The 14,162-nt window shown below is 39.4% G+C and overlaps 1 protein-coding gene across 1 annotated transcript in view; it reads right to left on the bottom strand.

The window, feature by feature from the left end:
- The window catches only part of LOC140732660 (dynein axonemal heavy chain 6-like), a 549,473-nt gene that overhangs the window by 406,341 nt on the left and 128,970 nt on the right, over positions 1-14,162 (bottom strand). The window contains 4 exon segments of the mRNA XM_073055353.1: positions 3,979-4,166; positions 5,855-6,254; positions 9,223-9,564; positions 11,126-11,473. Of these exon segments, the coding sequence (XP_072911454.1) occupies positions 3,979-4,166; positions 5,855-6,254; positions 9,223-9,564; positions 11,126-11,473 (1,278 nt within the window).

Here is a 14,162-nt window from a genome sequence, read left to right as displayed (position 1 = left end):
GAAATGTTGCCGTAGAAAAGCAGCATTCATCATCAAAGATCCCCACCACATAGGCCATGTTTTTTCTCGCTGATGCTATCAAGTAGAAGGTCCAGTTGCCTCAGGACCTGCACCACCAGGTTCAAATACAGTTACTACCCCTCAACCATCATGCTCTTAAACAAAAGGGAAACAGCTACACTCATTTAGGACTCATTTAAGGACTCTGTTATATTGTTATATTGATGCATGTTATATTGTGATTTCTTGCTTGTTAGTTATTGCTATTTTCGTATATCTGCATTTGCACAGTTTATTGACAGTTTACAGTTCCTGATGTTTACAGTTACTGTTCTATAGATTTGCTAAGTATGTCCACAGAAAAAGAATCTCAGGATTGTACGTGCAGACATGTATATACTCTGATAATTTTACTTTGAAACTTTTTGTCTCAGCCAATCACATCCCCACAATGCAGGGCCCTCTTGTTCTCACCACATACAAGCCAAAAATGGCTTGTTGGTTGTAGTATTTCACTGTTAGGAATTTCATTCCCACAGGTATTATCTTTTCTCCAGTACAAGTTCTGCAGGGTTCAGTTCAGTACCTATTTATTTATTTAGCAGAAGTAAGCCCTTCAAGCTCTTCGAACCACTCCACTCCAACAACTCCCAACAAACCCAATTAACCCTAACTTCATCATGGAACAACTTACAATGACCAATTAACCTTCCTGATACATACTTGGATTATGGGAGGGAACCAGAGGACCCAGAACAAACCAAAGCATTCCACTGAGAGGACATACAAAGAACGGCACCAGAATTGAACTCCAAACTCCAGAACGCCCTGAGCTGTAATAGCATCATGCTAACCGCAGCACTACTGTGGCACCCAAATAGAAGAGGATGATTTTAATACATCAACCTCTGGGTTAAGGGCCTTGCACACCTTCACTGCACTATTCTGCTGTATCTTCCAAAAGCTGTTCAAACTCATTTTGTGGAATGACTGAAACAGCTGAGCCAGAGTCCAATGGGGTGGCAGGGTGGAGATGCGTCTCTACTACGGGAGCTATAAGGTGCTCTTTCCCTCCGCTAGGCTGCAGATCACCCTTAAACAAGCTGGAGCACCTGCTTAGTTTCCCAATCAGTGTCACATGAAGCCAATGGGAGCAGGTGGTGTATGAACAGCTGGTACATATCACAAGTCCTGGTTATGTGACCACTGATACCAGGCAGACATTCTCTGAAGAGTATTGATAATGGCTGGGGTTACCCATCTTGTAAAGACACTGCCCAGAAGAAGGCAATGGCAAATCACTTATGTAGAAAAATTTTCCGTGAAAAATCATGATCACCCACATCATACATTACAGTACATAATAATGCCAAGTGCCCATTTCAACTATTTTGCCATTCACTTCTAGTGTAAGGCATATTGCTTGTCTCTTCTGAATTTTCACATTGTAAATCTCAAGGCTACCAAGTCCTGTATCACTCTCATCATTATCAGATTTTTCATCAACAGCATGCAGATTAATTTTATTTTTGAAACTCAACTCAGCTTTTTATTTTTTTCTCTTCTTTGTGCGTCCATTTATTTTTGTCTGCCCAACATGCTCTTTGTATGTGTCCTACTTTGTTGCATGTTCTGCAAGTTTTGCCTTTAAACCTGCATTGTTCTGGTCTGTGTGAGCCCCTGCTTTAATGGTAACATAGACAGATTTCTGTTTAGATGTTGCAATTATGCTCACGCTCACTTCCATTCCTGACTGCAACTCAATTGCATCTCTGACTGCTGTTTCCATTGATACAACTATTTCAACTGCTCTTTTAAATGCTTTTGAATGCTTTCTTATAAGATTCCATGAACTAAATGATCTTTTAGTGTGTCATTATGCCCATCACTGAACTGACAATGCTCAGATAAGTGCTTGAATTCAGCCACATAAGATGAAATGGACTCCTGTTCCTTTTAATTTCACTTATGAAATCTAAAACTTTCTGCAATCAACAATGGTTTCGGTTATAAATGTTCCTGCATTACTTTCATGACATCATCAAATCTCACTTTAGCTGGTTTCATTGGAACTGTTAAACTTCTAAGCAAACTAAGTGCATTTCCACCTATTACACTCAACAGAACTGCTTCTCACTTTGCATTGGCTATTTCATTTGCTTCAAATGTTGCTCAATTCATTCAGTATACATCAACCAGTTAACTTGTGCAATTGAATGTATCTATCTTTCTGATATAGCTAGCCATTTCTGTGTTTGTTTATTATTATTATTATCATCATCATCTGGTACTCACTAATGAACCCTTCAATTTTGCCCATTTTCTGCCTTTTTAAAATTTAACTCAACCATCTCTCTCTTTTTCTAAAGAAGTCACGTGCTGTGCTTTTCTTTAACTCAAACGTCTCGCTACACTTTTTTTTAGCTCAAACGTCTCGCTGCACTTCAACAGTTCGATAGTCATCTCAGGTTCATTTAAAACTTATTTATCACCACTGTTATGTTTTGTAAATCCAAAAACACAAAACTAATTGAAATCAAAACACAAATCCAGGAATAACATGTCTACTTTTCATTTTATTTTTACTTTTTGTGAGGCACAGACCTATATGTAGTGGCATGATGACATTTGCCATTCACATACTTCTACATATAACCCATAAAGAATTATGCAAATGATAAAGAATGCTTAATCAAGCAAGAAATTTACAATATTTTCCTCAAATATTATTGAAATATTAAATATACAACAGAGGTGTTAGGCAGGTTTGCCTTCATCAGTCAGAACACTGAGTACAGGAGTTGTGGCATTATTTTGTGACTACTAGTTGTTGTTGAGCTCACACTTTGGAGTACTGTCTGCAACTCTTGTCACCCAGCCACCAAAAATATGTCATTAAGCTGGAAATGGTGCAGAAAAGATTCACAAAGATGTAGCTGGGATTTTAGGGCTTGGGTTATACAGTGAGGCTTGATAGATTTTTTCCTTAGAGCATAGGAGGTTGAGAGGTAACTTTATAGAGATATATAAAATCTGAAGGGAGTAGATAAGATTGAAAGTCACAGTTTTATCCCAGAGTAGGGCAGTCTAAAACTAAAAGGCATAATTTGAGGTGAGAGGCAAAAAACTTAACAAGATCTGAGGAACAACTTTTTCACACAGAGTGGTGAGTATATGAAACAAGCAGCCAAAAGAAGTTGTGGTGCTGGGTATCATTACAATTGAATTGTAAAGGCTTAGAGGGATACAGGCTACACACAGACAAATTGGACCAGCATAGAACAAAATCTGAACAGCATAGGAGCGCTCAGTTGAAGAGTCTGTTTGCATTCTGTATAACTCAGATTCTGTCTCTATTGAATAGCTGATTCAGATTCTCTGAAACTGAATGTGATTCCCTAATTCAAGTACAGGAATATAGGTTTAGTTTAATTTGGCAACATGGTCAGGACAGATATGATGAGCCAATCGGTCAGTTCCCATGCAGTTTGTATTGTTCTAAGCTCCTCAGTTCATTGGCAATTAGGGATACTCAATCTTTAACAGCCATGGCAGCCATACCCACCATCCTTGAAAACTTTAAAATATACTATAATATTATACTATAATATACCATGTATAACATACATGGAAACAAACCATCATCTAGGACCAGGTGGGGGGCACAACAGGTGTCAGCAATCTTGCACTAGTAAAGAAGAACCTTTAGCCATTATCAATATGGAACGAGAGGGCTCCTAAAATGTCTGCTGCGCAAGTTACTGGAGGGTATTAAAGTCAAGAACCTCATTAGGAAGCACTGAGAAGAGAAATGAGAAGAATGAGTCTCTGTTTAGTCCCATCAGTTGTGTACACCTTCTATAAGGGGGAGGGCAATGAGAACTTTGGCTCAGAATCCAGCAAGCATCCACAAGTTCGGAGATGCTCACTATCGCTGGGCCTACTGTAATCTGTCAACCCTTCTGTGACAAGTCTTACCCTGAGCTTCATGAAATTTTCCAGCGTGAGGTGTTTATCCTTGATTGAGCGACCAACTGTATACTCAATGGTGTCCCAATGCTGGGATTCCAGCCAAGGATTCCTCAGGGCCACAATGATTGGCAACATCTCTTTAAAGTCAAACACTGCCTGCTTCAAAAGAGGAACGCTATCATTTGGTGGCAATCCTAAAGGAGAAAGAAAATCTCAACAGTGAAAGGGAATCCAACAATAACAAGATAAGACACTACTGTGCAACAAACTGCTTCTGGCAGTGTTGACAATAGAGCAAAAGTTTGCCAATAACCTAGCAGCATAGGATTGTGATCAGAATACCATTTTATAATTATATAGAATAATATAAAGATGATAGCCTTCTACAGTGAAAAATTTGTTTGCCATGAAGGTTGCTTAATCTCATACTTGCTTGGAATTTAATCTGAATAAGTATGAGATAACGCACTTTGGAAAGACTAGTAGGATATATAATAAAATAAATGGCAGGGTAATTAGGAACATTGATGTACATTGAGACCTTAAGGTGCAAGTCTATAGCTTGCTGCAAGTAGCAACACAGAGAGATAGAGCACCAACAGTGTACATTTGATATGTTTGCCTTCATAGGCCAAGGCATTGAGTATAAGAGTTAGGATATCATGTTGCAGCTCACTAAACAATTCTGTACAATTTTGTATAATCCCCGTCACCACACAGGAAGGATGTGGTAGCAATAGAGAGTGCAGAAGAGTTTCACCAAGTGGGAGAGCTAGTGGATGAAATATGTGTGTACGAGGTGGATGAAACCGAGGGGGGGGGGGTGCAGAAACAGGTAATGGTGGTCGAGGAGAATGGGTGTGAAAAAGGGTACAAAATAGGGGAAATCAGAAGAGGATTGGAAGAATGGGGAGAGGACAGAAATGAGGGTTACTTCAAATCTTGTAGGCATTTAATGGATAGGATTAGCACAGACATGCCTCACAGTTGGCATGGAAAAATAGATTGAAAGGATCTCTATGTTAAATTTGAATCGTTTAGACACTCTCGCTTGAGATCACAAGCACAGTAAGTTTCGGTTACACAGAAACATATAAACTAAACCATTTAGCACTCAAAGAATCACAGAATACTTACAACACAGAGGGCTATTTGGTTCATCACATCCAACCAGCTTCTTCACTGCCTGATTTTACCTTTAAACAATTGATCCATGGCCCTGTAACTGATGTGTCTTCTCATACCTTATCCAAGAATATTATGAAGATGATTTTGGTTCCTAACCCCATCATCTTTGTAGGCTGTCGCATTCAGACCCTAGCATCCTCTAGATGCATTCAGTTTCCTCATCATCTCAGCAATCTTTCTACCCATCACTTGAACTCTACACCCTCCAGTTTTTGACCACTCTGCTAAGCAAAATAGGTCTTCCCTACATATTCTGCTGAGCACCTCATAAAACTACATGCCTCAGTTGAGTTTCCTGCAGGGTCAAATGTTCCAAAATAAATAATTCAGGTAGACCTATCCAATCTTTCCTTATAGCCAAAATTATCTAGTCCTAACAACATTCACACCCCTCTCTTCTGTACCCTCTTCAGTTCAATCATTTATTTCCCAAAATGTAATACCCAGAACAAATACAATTGAAATACCAACTGAACTAGTCTGGCATATTCTCCCTGCTGTTATGTTCTGTCTATCCCCAACTCCATTTCTCTGAAATGGATTCCATTTTTCCTATCGGTGTCATTTTTCCCCACATGGATCACACAATTAATCTTTCCCCTCCAACCTTAAGCCTGGCATCAGACATTCAATATGGTCTTTAGGAAAGCAGGATAAAATGTCAGAGCTAGCACTACAGCCATGTATCACAGACCTTTTTCCAGCAAATGTATTGTCTGTGTGAATCTGTTGACATCCTTTTGAATGGCATCAACGTTCAGTTCATCAAACCAGGTCTCCATCCAGTTTGCATGCAGATTCTTCCAATCCTTCTCTGATTCCCTCAGCAACTTCATCAGCATCAACTCGTACTCGGTCTCAGACAGCAGTGCTTTCAGCGACTGGCTGCTCACCCTTCCTGGCCATTTCTGTGTTGACCCAGAAATGGTAATGACAGAGCAGACTATGCTACCTGAGCTGCAGAAGCGATCCTGATAGTTGCTATAGGTTCGTGCCCTGCTGGCAATTGAGGAGACTTCCAGCATCAGAGCATCGATGGTCTCCAGAGCATTGTGTGGGCTGGTCGCAGCCTGGAGGAGAGCAGGATTTCTCACCTAAAAGACCAAAACATGGTTTATTATTATTATCTTTGGTTCATTATTGTCGCATGTACCAAGTTACAGAGAAAAGCTTTATCTTGCATGCACCCAGCCAGATCATTCCAGGTAGTAAAAAGGAAAACAGAGTGCAGGATATTGTGTATAGTTACAGAACAAGTGTAGTGCAAGGAGACAAATCATTTTCAAACATTGTTAACCTCCCCAGCTTTATTCTGAGGTTCCCACATGCTTTAAGAAGATCACTATCATCCAGATGCTTAAGGAAAGCAGGGTAATATATCTTAATGCATACCACTTTCTGACATCCACCATCATGAAGTGCTTTAAGAGACTGGTCACAGTAGTAAGCATTATAATTTTTTAATATATATTTACAGCTCTGTGGGGTCGAACGCTCCGATTAATTTTTTTTACATATTGTAATGGTTGGCCTGGAGTTTTGTAGTGGGAGGGTGGGGAGGATACTAACTTTATGTGATTTTATTTTGGGTGTTGCTTCCTTATTGTTATGAATTATATATTTGATATGCTTATTTTGCACTGTATTAATCTTCATTTTGTAGTTGTTTTGTAGAAACGCATAGAAAAATCAATTTTAAAAAAACAGACTGGTCATGGTGCATGCTAACTCCAGCCTCCCAGACAACCTCAACCCATCTGCAATTCAACTACACCAAAATACGGCGAATGGAATCTCCCTGACCCTACACTCACCTCTGAAGCATCTGGACAGTAAAGACATCTACAACAGACTACAACTCCACCTTCAATAGTATAATTCCAAGCAAGCTCATCTCCAACCTCTTACAACTCTGACTCAACACCTCCCTTTATAACTGAATCCTTGACTTCTTGGTGAACAGACGCAATCAGTAGGAATACACAGCTACACCTTACCCATGTTTATTCTCATTACTAGCATCCCAGAAGGCTGCATCCTCAGTCCCACTCTACTCCCTATACACTCAACTGTAGCCAGATTCTATTCTAACTCAAATACTAGCTTCAGAATCAGAATCAGGTTGATTATCATCAGCATGTGTCATGAAATTTGTTAACTTAGCAGCAGCAGTTCAATGCAATACATAATATAGGAGAACAATAAATAGATAAATAATTTACAGTATATGTATATTGAATAGATTAAAAATTGTGCAAAAACAGAAATTATATATATTTAAAAAGTGAGGTAGTGTCCATAGGTTCAATGTTCATTTAGGAATCAGATGGGATAGGGGAAGAAGCTGTTCCTGAATCGCTGAGTGTGTACCTTCAGGCTTCTGTACCTTCTACCTGATGGTAACAATGAGAAAAGGGCATGCCCTGGGTGCCAGGGGTCCTTAATAATGGACACTGCCTTTCTGAGACACCGCTCCTTGAAAATGTCCCAGGTACTGTGTAAGCGAGTATCAAGGTGGAGCCGACTAAATTTATGACCCTCTGCAGCTTCTTTCAGCCCTGTGCAATAGACTCCCATACCAGACAGTGACATAGCCTGTTAGAATGCTTACAGATGATACCACCATTGTGAGATTGTGAGCAAATCTCAAATAATGATTTCAACATTATCCGATTTCTGAATGGTCTATGAACACATGAAGGGTTTCAGCCCAAAAACGTCGTCACTACCTCCTCCCATAGATGCTGTCTGGCCTGCTGAGCTCTGCCAGCATTTTGTGTTTTTATTAACACTATCTCACCGTTTTGCTCACTTTTTGCACTATTTATTTAGTTTAATACTATATATTCTTAATGTAACTTATAGTATTTCATACAGTGTGTATTGCACTGTACTGCTGCTACTGCAAACCAACAAATTTCATAACATATGTCAGTGATAATAACCTGATTCTGAATGATGAGTTAATACTGGAAAAAGACAGAGAGCTTACTGAGATGGTATCATGACAACATGCTCAATATTAGCAAAACTATAGAGCAGGATAATGACCTCAGGAAAGGGCAGTGTACATACTCCTGTTTACATCAACTGATGTCAAGGGTTGAGAGATTCAAGGGTTGGGAGTGAACATCACCAGAAGTCTGTGCCGGTCCAAACATACAGATGCTGAAGACAAGAAAACTCACCAAGTGCTTCTACTTCCTCAGGAAGCTAAAGAAATTTGGCATATTCCCTTTGACCCTTGCATTTTCCATAGAAAGCATCTTGTCCAAATGCATCATAGCTTGGCAAGGAAACTGCTTTACCCGTGAAGCTACAGAAAGTTGCGGAAACAGCTCAGCATATCACAGAAAACAGCTCCACTGACTCTGTCTATACTTTTCAATGCCTTGGTAGAACAGTCAACATAATCAGGACTCTACACACCCTGGACATTCTCTCTTCTTCTCCCCCCCCCACCACCCCTCATTCAGCAGTAAAGGCAAAAGCCTGAGAGTATGTATCACCAAGCTCAAGGGTAGTTCCTACCCCACTGTAATAAGACTATTGGATAGCTCGTACTATGAGATGCAGATAAAGATAGCTAAAAACTGAGCGAATATTCAAATATACAGTGTGTAAAAATGAAAGTAGAGTGCAAATTAGCTGCAAATGTAATGTTATTTAAAATGAATTCTAGTGTAGGAAGCAACAATATTGTAGTCATTCATATATTGAAAAAAATAAGGAAGTGGTGTGAATCTCTGTATCCATTTTGGGGTAAGCACTATTTACCTATTAATTGCATCAAGTGGTCAAGAGGGAGATCAGGGAATTGGAGATCAGTCAAGGGGAAAGATCAAAATAGAAACATGACTTTGTGGGATCTGCACTACTTCAATTTAAGTACTGTACAACATTATACAATTACTTCTGTCTCAGCTGTTTTGAACCTGCTAGCTGGTTTTTGTTAGACTGTATATTCACTTCCCCGAAAATTGTTTCAAATGAAAAGCATAAAGATGAAAGCAGCATTTTCCAAAAATCCCACTGTTCACACTCAGTTCTCTGTGGTATTACCTTATATTTAACTTGCATTAGATCATTGTAAAGTTTACTGACATCTCTCTCCAGGTTTTCACTGAATTTTTTGATGTTGCTTTCTTTTATGGCCTCAAAGTAGAGGATGTTGGATTTCAGGCTGTGGAAAGCTGGAACCAGGATTTGATAGAGTGCCACTTCTTCAGGAGGGATGGAGACACCATACTCATTGGCAATACCATATAGCTGAGTCACAGTTTGAAACTTTCTCTCCAATTTGGGCAATTCTATCTCCATTCGAGACAGGAACAGCAAGTGTTCCCCAAACATGTCAATAGTTTCTGGTTCCTTACTGAGACTCTTCTGAGCTTCTTCAATCACCTAAAAATGAAACAAAGGACATGCTGAGTTTATCCACTCACCACACCAACAAAGTTCCCTAAGTCTTCAAAGTGAGGGTCCTTAATGATGGACACCACCTTCTTAAGGCACCATCTCTTGAAGATGAAGTCAATGACAGGGAGAGGTGTGCCCCTGATAGAGCTGGGCTGAACCTCTTGCTATCCTGTGCATTAAAGCCTCCATATCAGGTGGTGATGCAACCAATCAGCATGCTCTCCACTGTACATTGATCGAAATTTGCAAGTACAGTATCTTTGGTGACATGAAGGGTCTCAGCCCAGAACTTTGACAGTCCATTTCCCTCTATAGATGCTACCTGATCCATTGTGTTCTTCCAACATCTTATCTGTTGCTGCAGATTCCAGCATCTGCTGTCTCTTGTGGCGCCTCTAATTCCTTTCCCCATGAACTTAAGTCTATGTTCCCTTGTAATGAACTGCTCTGTGAATGAAAGTAGGTCCTTTCTGCTTACCCTGAAAATACTACAGGATTGTCAAATTACAAAAAGCATTCCAGAAATAGGATCTCGTCAATGATCCATCATGGAATGAAATGAAGGGCTTTGACTTTGACTGCAGGCTTTCATCAGGTCCAAGATGTGTCATCTCAAGATTGTTAACTGTGCTAAAAACCTGGATTTTGTCATGGGTGGTGTGAGCCCTTCTTTCCACCCATTTTAGCACCAGTTAGGCTACTTGCCTTACTTTATTGTCTTGCAAGTTTTCAGCCCATCCACAGAGACTATATAAAAATAATAATAATAATAAATGTAGGACAGCCATTGCTGAGAGGTGCTATCCCACTGGAAATAAGGCACAATTTAGGGTGTAAAAGACATTGGTAAGGCTGCATTTAGAGTTCTGTGTTCAGTTTAGGTTATTCAACTATAGGAAAGATGTTACTCAACTGGGAAACATGATAAAAAGATTTACCATAGTGTTGGCAGGACTTGAGGTACTGCATTAAGGGAGAGGTTGAGCAGCTTAGGCCTTTTCCTTTGGCTGTAGAAAACTGAGGGGACCTTATAAAGTTGTATAAAATCAAAAGGGTTTTATTATATAATATATTTGATTGAACACTATCAATTTCCTAGGGTTGAGCAATATGTTGAAAGTAAGAGAGGAAATAATTATAATTAATAGAAATGTGAAGGTAACTTTTTTTAAAGATAGGTGGTGGGGATATATACTGCCAGAAGAAGTAATTGAGGCAAGTACAATAACAATTAAAAAAAATCAGTTGGACAGATATATGGATAGGAGATATTTAGAACAATATAGGCTAAATCCAGGCAAATAAGAGCATCTAGGTCATTATTTACCAGCTGGGCTGAGGATCCTGTTTCCATGCTGTATGACACTATATTAGCCAGGCATCCAAGGGAAGGGGTAAATCAGTGCAGGAAAATGCAAACACATAGGCTTGCCAAACACAGAGTATGCACCAAAAGTGTCTCTTGCAGGAGCTGGAAGGTATTAAACTGAAACTCACTTACAGTGATAACATTAATAAACTACAAGAATGGTGAACAAGTACTCACACTTAGCAGTTCACTAGACTTTTTGTAAGCAGTGTTCTTCAGGTGGTTATGCAGTTCATGGATCACCATTTCCAAATAGGGAAAGCAGTCTGCCTGATACTGCTGGCTCACCACTTTCACCAACCGGACCCGTCTCTCCACTGTCATGTTTCTTACACTCATGACATACTCTGTGTAAACCTCCAACATGCTTCTGAATTCCCCTGGGCTCCACTCCTGCTGCCTTACTAAAGCTTCAAGATCCAGATTCATGGCCTGATCCACCATAACAGAGTATTGCTCAAATTTTCTGCTGTACTGTGTTACTTCCACCATTGAGGCTCTTATCAAATTCTGCAGTTCAGTGAGCTAGAAGCCAAAGATAAACATGTTATGATATTAGTCAAGGAAGCGATCTGAGAACAAGACAAACAAAAGTAGAGAGAGAAATGGAAATTGTGTAGAAGTCCTGGATTTGCAAGAGGTCCTTTCAAGAGATGTTGGCATGCTATTGGTATCAAATATCTTCAGATAACAACAAAGAAGGAAATAACTAGAACTGCTGCATTTAGAGTGTATTACTCAATGATAACATATACTGAACAATACAGTCATAATGTACAAGAGCAACTCAGAGACAGTGGGAAAAAGAAATAGAGACAATTTGGGGCAGGAATGGGGAGAACACAAGACCACAAGAAAATAAGAGAAGGAGTAAGCCACTTAGCAACTCAAACCTGCCCCACAATTCAATATGATCATGGCATATTTATTCCAGACCTCAGCTGCTGTGTGCCAGATCTTTGCTATAAAGATATCTGTCCATCTTGAAGTAAGTTGAATTGAATTGACTTTATTACTTACATCCTTCATATTCATGAGTAAAATCTTTACGTTACGTCTCCATCTAAATGTTCAATGTGCAATTATAGTAATTTATAATAAATAGTATGTACTTAAGTACTTCTAATCCACTTCTGTGTAGGGCAGAGAATTTCAGAGATTCAACAACCCCTGTGAGAAGGTACTTCTACATATCTTTATTTTAAATGACTATCTAATCCCACTTTATAGCACCTAGTTCTTCTTCCTGCATATAACAGCTATGTAATTATATCCAAGTACTGTTTAAATATAAAAAGGGTTTCTGCTTCTACTACCCTTACCTGCGAGTTCCAGGACTCCATCACCCTTAGATCTTCTCTAATCCTTCTACAAATTATTTTAGAGGCACAGGGACTGCAGATGCAGTGTGTCAACCAAAAACATCAACTATACTTTTGCACCATAGATGCTGCCTGACACATTGAGTTCCTCCAGGAGTATTCTACCCACAGCCTTATATCCAGCCTCTTCTGTCCAATGAAAACAGAGTCATAGACTCATACCATATGGAAACAGGCCACTCAGCTCAACTCATTCACGTTAAACAGTGGGCACCCTTTCACATTAATCCCATTGCTCAGCAGCTGGTCCACAATCTTCTATGCCTAAATGCTTATCAGGTGCATATTTAGACACTTCTTAAATAATCTCAGTAACCCAGCTTCAACCATTCTCTCAGGCAGGGCATTCCAGGAGCTCACCACCTCTGGTGAAAAAGATCTTCCCTACATCCCCTCAGAATGTCTTCCCACTTACTCTAAGCCTACATCCTCTAGGTTTATCACTTCCAATATGGGGGAAAAGTTTCCTGCAGTCTACCCTTTCTGTGCACCTCCTAATTTTATATAGCTTAATCATGCCCCTCTTAATATCTCCCATTCCAGAGAGAACAGATCTACTACAGCTTCTCCAGTCTCTCGTCTTAACTAAACCCTTCCATCTCAGAACACCTTCAACTGATCCAATATTTCCTCCTAGCTACGCTCCACTCAAATTTCCTCTATAACTTATCCAGTGTAATGATAGCAGTCACCAAAACAAAAAAGTGCAGGCTGAGGTCTATCTGGTGTTACGTACTGTTTTGGAATAACCTCCCTTTTTATTCTTCAACAATGTAGCTAAAGAATAAACACCTTGTTGATCATTTTATTAACCATGCACTTCAAGGTCCTCCTGTTCCCTCCACTCCTCTCAAAACTCTCCCATTTACTGTGATTTTGCACCTCCTAGTTGCATTACCTCACATTTGACTAAGCTGAATCTGTTTTGACCAATGAACTTACAAGTTATATCTGCTACACTTTAAAGCTTTCCTCCTCATTATTAATCAGATTTTTAAAAATATTTTATCATCTATAGATGTCTTTATCGAGCACCCCCACACTTAAGAGGTGCGGTTGGATATTTAGTGTTTGGAGTACATGTTCATTGATAGCAGTAAATTCAATAAATTGGTTACAGAAAGTATAGAATAGTCATAATCTATGACATAATAAAGGGTGGGTCTGGCTTAAATCACTGAGTGATTTCCTCCTTCTCCAAATGCATATGCTCATAAATAAATACCACAACACAGGTAGACAGGGTACTGAAGACATTTCCTTAATTCAAATACACTTTGGTCTCATTAAGAATAGTCCTGTGCAACATCACCATGTAGCTAAACATTTTGTTATTCACTTTTTATTGTTCATTTAATGTCAATGCCTATTTCACTTCCGGATTGGGGGAAGGGTGCCTTTTAATTATTTGAGCTATTTTATCATCAATTAAGATTATCAGCCTACACCCTTACATTTAGAAAATTTGAGAAATGAACATATTGAAGCATACAAATCCTTGTGGATTGACAGGGTAAATGCAAGCACAGTATTTCCCAAGGCTGGGATGTCCAGAGAATTGGAAGGGTTTGCCCATCCTGATGAGAGCTGAGAATTGATTTTTCACACAGAGAGCTATTAACCTTTAAAATTCTCCACCCAAAGGGCTATGTAGGTTCAGTCTTTTAGTATATTCTAAAACAAACATCAAAGCTATTTGTATGTTAAGGAAATTAAAGGATTTAGGATATGATAGTAATGTGGTGCTGAAGTGAAAGATCACCTTTGGCACAAGGGACCCAGCTCACCCCTCCTTCTCCTATGCCTTAGGAGCGACCAGTGATCCATCTTTA

Source organism: Hemitrygon akajei, chromosome 9 (assembly GCF_048418815.1).
Source record: "Hemitrygon akajei chromosome 9, sHemAka1.3, whole genome shotgun sequence".
Lineage (NCBI taxonomy): Eukaryota > Metazoa > Chordata > Chondrichthyes > Myliobatiformes > Dasyatidae > Hemitrygon > Hemitrygon akajei.
This window is presented reverse-complemented; position numbering and strand designations above follow the sequence as displayed.